The 5,353-nt window shown below is 41.1% G+C and overlaps 1 protein-coding gene across 1 annotated transcript; it reads right to left on the bottom strand.

Moving 5' to 3' along the window:
- Positions 1-890: 890 nt before the first annotated feature.
- HRH1 (histamine receptor H1) lies at positions 891-2,315 on the bottom strand. Its single transcript, XM_054387460.1, has one exon. It carries the CDS (start codon positions 2,313-2,315, stop codon positions 891-893), a length of 1,425 nt encoding a protein of 474 aa, XP_054243435.1.
- Positions 2,316-5,353: the final 3,038 nt, after the last annotated feature.

Raw genomic sequence — 5,353 nt, 5'->3', positions numbered from 1 at the left:
AGCACAATTTATAAAATGCAATTAAATAGAAAGGATACAAAAGGTAAACATACTTCATGTACTTTATTTTCTGTTTTGCAGGCCCGAGTTGTTGCTCATGAGTTTGCCTCATTATGGAGGGAAGTGCTTGCCTACTACAAGATAAGGTTATATGGATTTGAATTGCCACTGCATGCTTAGGCTATTTGCCAACTTGTAGGAAGAAGAAAATTCATGTAATCTATAATCAGCTATAGTCTGTAAGTCTAGAAACAACAGCATACCCTTCTCAAACAGACAGTGATAGTATGTTGAATATGGAAAGTGTCAGCACCATTTCTAGGACATAAAATAAATGAAGCAAGCATGATAGATAGAGGTACAGTACTTACAATCTGACTTGACATATCAAAACAGTTAATGACTTGGGGGAAGCTATATGCAAATACCTCCACTTGCAGATCTCACTTCACAAGCAGTGTGGTCCTGTGTTTAATGGAGTAAGTTGAAAGAGAAAAAGATCAAGAAACATTTACTGATCAAAGAAACATTACTTCATTTCTTCCCTTTCTGTAGCTGAATGATTTATAGTCATTGAAGATCTCTCTCTGTATCTCCAGGTTTTGTTCTACATGATGCTAATAGAGGTAATCTCAAACTGTAAAATGTGTACAACACGGTGATGGTGATGAGATTGCCCCTGAGTTTTTCACAGTCCTGATCTGAATTAGATCTTCTTCCAATGCATTAAAGCTTTCCCATTTCCCCCCATGTTTCCCACTTTTACTAATACTTGTTTATAAATTACAGTTTTCCAAAGTCTTTTACTTCACCCAATGGAATCATTTTGTTCGCTTGAATCCTAGATCTGCTTTTTAGCTCAAACACTCCCCCTGCCCCCAAACCCAACATCAGTGAATGTGAAGGATCTTTTTGAATGTCTTCTTGAAGTTCTGGTTACAAAGAGGATACAGGAATGGGTTTAAGGTGGAGTTCACATAGCCAAGCCATACAGTGAACGTGTGCAGTATTGGAAACTTTTCATGACCATGGAAAGCTGTTACCATAAATAATACAAAATAGGGAATCCAGCACAACATGAAGGCTGTCATTATGATACCTAACTGCTTTGCTGCTTTCCTCTCCCTGCTCCCATGCAGTCCTTGAGTGTGCCTTTTGGAATGGCCTTGCAGACTTTGCCAGGTTTTTCTCAGGTAAGTCAGTCCTCTGGAATCTGTTTTCTCTGTCTTTTCCTGAGGACCACAGGCTCTTGCAGGGTTAGCACTGGAGTGCTCTATGCTGGTTGCTTCTGTGAAAGTATGGTTGTCTGATGCATCACTTAAGTCACTGTCTTGTGAGCAAGGCTCCTCTTCAATTTCCTTCTCTTTTGTTCCATGTACTTCCTTCTTTCCTGCTTTATCCAGGCCTGGCTCCGACTGGGCAGTGGGGAGCCGAAAACAGCTCCATTTAAGGACTCTCCTATTACACTTACTAACAAGTGCCTTTGAAGTCTTCTCAGGGTTACTGAAATGAAGCTCTGTCTCTGTATTTTGGGGCTGAGGGGAGCTTTGCTTGTCATTGGGAGGCGTGTTCTCATCTAAGATTTGCTTTTCGAGGCAAATGTTTAGCTTGTCCTTTGTTTGACTATGATGTGTGGAGTTTTTTTCTGAGGAGGACTGATATGGCCCATTGATGAGCTCTCTGTGTTGACAGTGTTTTTGAACAGCTCTGAATATTTTATAGTAGAACCATAACATCAAGATAGAGGGTAGGTAGAAATTGACAATGGCTGTCAACACTTTAAACCAGGTGACATCAGAGAATTCAGTTTCACACTTGTCTCCTATTTTTTTCCATTTCCCATTATTAGCAAAAGCATGCCATCCTAGGATTGGAATGATCCACATGAAAGAGAGCAACCAAACCCCCAATATCATCAGCGATGCTCTCATTTTCGTTCTATACTTGAGATATTTCAGTGGTTGCTGAACTGAACGGTAACGGTCAATGCACAGTATGAAGAGGTTGAAAATGGATGCAGTGCAGGCCACATAATCCATTGACAGCCAGAACAAACAGGCTGGGGAGCCTAGAGTCCACTTAGGACTTAGGAGATTAAAAATGTTCAGGGGCATAACAGCTGCCCCAACTATCAGATCTGCAACAGAGAGGCTGACAATGTATAAATTGCCAACTGTTTGCAGCTTTTTTTCAGTTTTCACAGCATATAGTACTAATAGGTTCATGACAACAGTGATCAGTGAAATGCTTCCCAGGAACACACCTAGAGCTGCTGACTGAGGTCTAATGGAGTTCTCTGTAATGTTTTCTGACATATTCTGCACAAGAACAAGAATGAAAATCAGAGCTGTCCAGGTCTTGGAAATTCAGTCTTGGGTTACGCTCCTGGATGAAAATGTGTTGGATTGCTTTGTGATTTTTATTTCCAGAACTATAGAAAAGAAAACAAAACATGGTCAGTCACTGTAATACTAAAATAAAATTATAAAAATAATCTGTGCTTCAGCTTAGCGCTGCCTCTTTCAGGCCTTTCCTAAATAATGATTTCTTACAACATTTTACATATGGCTCATTTAAGATGTGTTCTCTGACAAGCACTGGAGCAAACTCCATGAACCAATCCAAAATGGCTTGTGAAGGTATTTCAAAGGGCTTCACATAATTCTGACGCCAGAATCTGGAGAAGACATTTCAGTCCTCACTGTTTTAATTTATGGTATCTTATAAAGCAGTTGATCGTGAACAGTGACATAGCATACGTGTGGGCAGACCAAGTTAAAGTGTGATAATAGATAGATAACAGAGAGTCTTGTGCTAGGTAGCTTTTTACAAACCAGTTTGGCAAACTACATCTAATAGTCTGAGAATACAGCAGGTCAAAATGTAGGTAATAAGTAATCTCTTGGTACCCATTTCAAGCTTACACAGATTTAAAAGGCTCTTTGGAGACCTTAGAACAGCCTTCCAGTACCTGAAAGGGGCCTACAAGAAAGGTGAGGAGGGACTGTTTATAAGAGCTTGTAGTGATAGGATGAGATGGAATGGACTGAAGCTTGAGGAGGGGACCTTTAGAAAAGAGTAAGCCTTTCCCCATATTATGAAATTCCCTGTGCTTTATTGAAGACAGTAATCCCCCAATTTTTTTCTTAATCTTCCTGCCATCATTATTAGTAGTGGTAGTTCCAAATATCAGCAGTTAGTCATCATGAGAGCACAGACTGGCAGTAGCAGCTTCTTGCACTTCATTGAGGCACCCACCATTTTGCACTGGCTGCAGACCCTGTTCAGTTACTGGTTTAATTCCTTCTCTGTAACTCAGTTCCCAGCAGTAGGGGATAGTAACACTGAATAAATGTGTTTCAACATGTGGGTGGTTTAACTCTCATTACACTAAGCCAAAGCTCACTAATATAGAACAGATTTTAAAGAAAACAATCAACATAAGATCTTGGATAGCTCTTTGGAATTTCTAAACCCCGACCTCACCATAAAATGCCTTCTTTAATTTTCACTGCCTGGAAAGCAATAGTGATGTGTTTGTTATTGTATCACAGAGATCATTCTTCCAAAGAACAAGAATCTGCTGGGAGATGCTAAGTGGATGCCTTGCTGACTCATTAGGGCAGGTGCAAGCTATTAAGCCCTGATAAGTGGGAATAAGTTTCTAGAAGCAGATGCTGGCAGATCTCTTATGGAGAGGTTTTGAAAAACCTGAACTACAAGAGGAAAAGGCTAGCTTAGCACTAAGGTCATGTTCAGCAGGCTGAGTTCAAGGTAAGATTTAATTTCATGTGATCTGTGCTATGTTGTCCTTATCTATTGCTTCTAGTGATTTGATTTTAATTATTTAGGTGTCAGAAGTATTTTGATTAATTTTCCTATCAAAATTTATTTATTTCTCTGTAAGAAAACACTCTCTAGGTAATGCCTGCCAATATTCTAGGGATATTTTTGATAAATAGTAAATTAAAAAACTTGATAACTGCTGTTCCCATTCCAATGATCCACTGTCTCAGTCCAGAAAGGACCTTTATTTTCTGTTGGGTTTTGTTGTTTTGGATTTTTGTTTCACGGACACAGAATGTCAGAGGTTGGAAGGGACCTCATGAGATTATTGAGTCCAACCCCCCTGCCAAAACCAGAATCACTCAGGGTAGTCTATGCAGGAATGCATCCAGGTGGGTTTTGAAAGTTTCCAGAGAAGGAGGCTCCACAAACTCTCTGGGTAGCTTACTCCAGGGCTCTGTCACCCTCACTATAAAGAAGTTTCTCTTCATGTTGAGGTGAAACCTTCTATGTTCAAATTTGTATCCATTGTTCCTTTACTTATTACTGCACACCATCAAAAAGAGCGTGGCCCCTTCCACTTGACACCCACCTTTCAGACCTTTGTAGACATTGATCAGACCCCCTCTCAGTCTTCTCCAGACTAAACAGCCCCAGGTCTCTCTTCATTCTCTCCTCACAGAGGAGATACTTAAGTCCCTTAATCATCCTTGTGGCTCTCCATTGGACTCTCTCCAGCAGATCCTTGTCTCTCTTGAATTGGGGAACCCAAAATTTGACACAGTACTCCATGTGTGGTCTCACCAGGGCAGAGTAGAGGGGGAGAAAAACCTCCCTAGACCTGCTGGACACACCTTTCTCGATGCACCCCAGGATACCATTGGCCCTCTTGGCCACAAGGGCACATTGCTCTCCCATAGAGAACTTGCTGTCCACCAGGACTCCAAGGTCTTCATGGAGCTGCTCTCCAGCAGGGCAACCCCTACCCTGTACTGGTGCCTGCTGTTATTCCTCCCCAGGTGTAGGACCCTGCACTTGTCCTGATTGGACTTCATGAGGTTTGCCTTCACGCAGCTCTCAGCCTGTTGAGATCTTGTTGGATGGCAGCACAGCCTAACGGGATGTTGGCCACCCCCCACCCCCAGTTCTGTATCATCAGTTTGTTTGTTCGTTCAGGAGTTTTTGGTCAGAAAAGTGTCTACCACTGTCAAAGGGAAAGTCTGAATTCCATCTGTGCTTAAGTTGTTCCCTCTAGGTGGTCTGAAATGAAAAGACTACACAATCTGAAGCTTTTCGTCTGCCTAGTCAAATGTTGTCACCTTTAAATGGCCCTCTTCCTTACACACACCTATTTCAAGGGCAGTGAGAGTTATAAATGAATCATTTACTATATGAACAAAAAAGCAAGCCTGAATTACAAATACTATCATTCCTTGTTTTGCTTATGACTCTTTCTTTGTGTAAAGAAACTAATCACCAACAGATCTGGACATCTGGCTGTCTAGTTTTGCATAAACTTGTATTATGTGCATTTGGTGAAATTTCAGTGGTTCTTCATGTAAATGCT

Source organism: Indicator indicator, chromosome 15, assembly GCF_027791375.1.
Source record: "Indicator indicator isolate 239-I01 chromosome 15, UM_Iind_1.1, whole genome shotgun sequence".
Taxonomy (NCBI): Eukaryota; Metazoa; Chordata; class Aves; order Piciformes; family Indicatoridae; genus Indicator; species Indicator indicator.
This window is presented reverse-complemented; position numbering and strand designations above follow the sequence as displayed.

Coding starts and splice junctions, on each gene's coding strand:
- HRH1 (XM_054387460.1), bottom strand. CDS start 2,315: ATGTCAGAAAACATTACAGAGAACTCCATTAGACCTCAGTCAGCAGCT.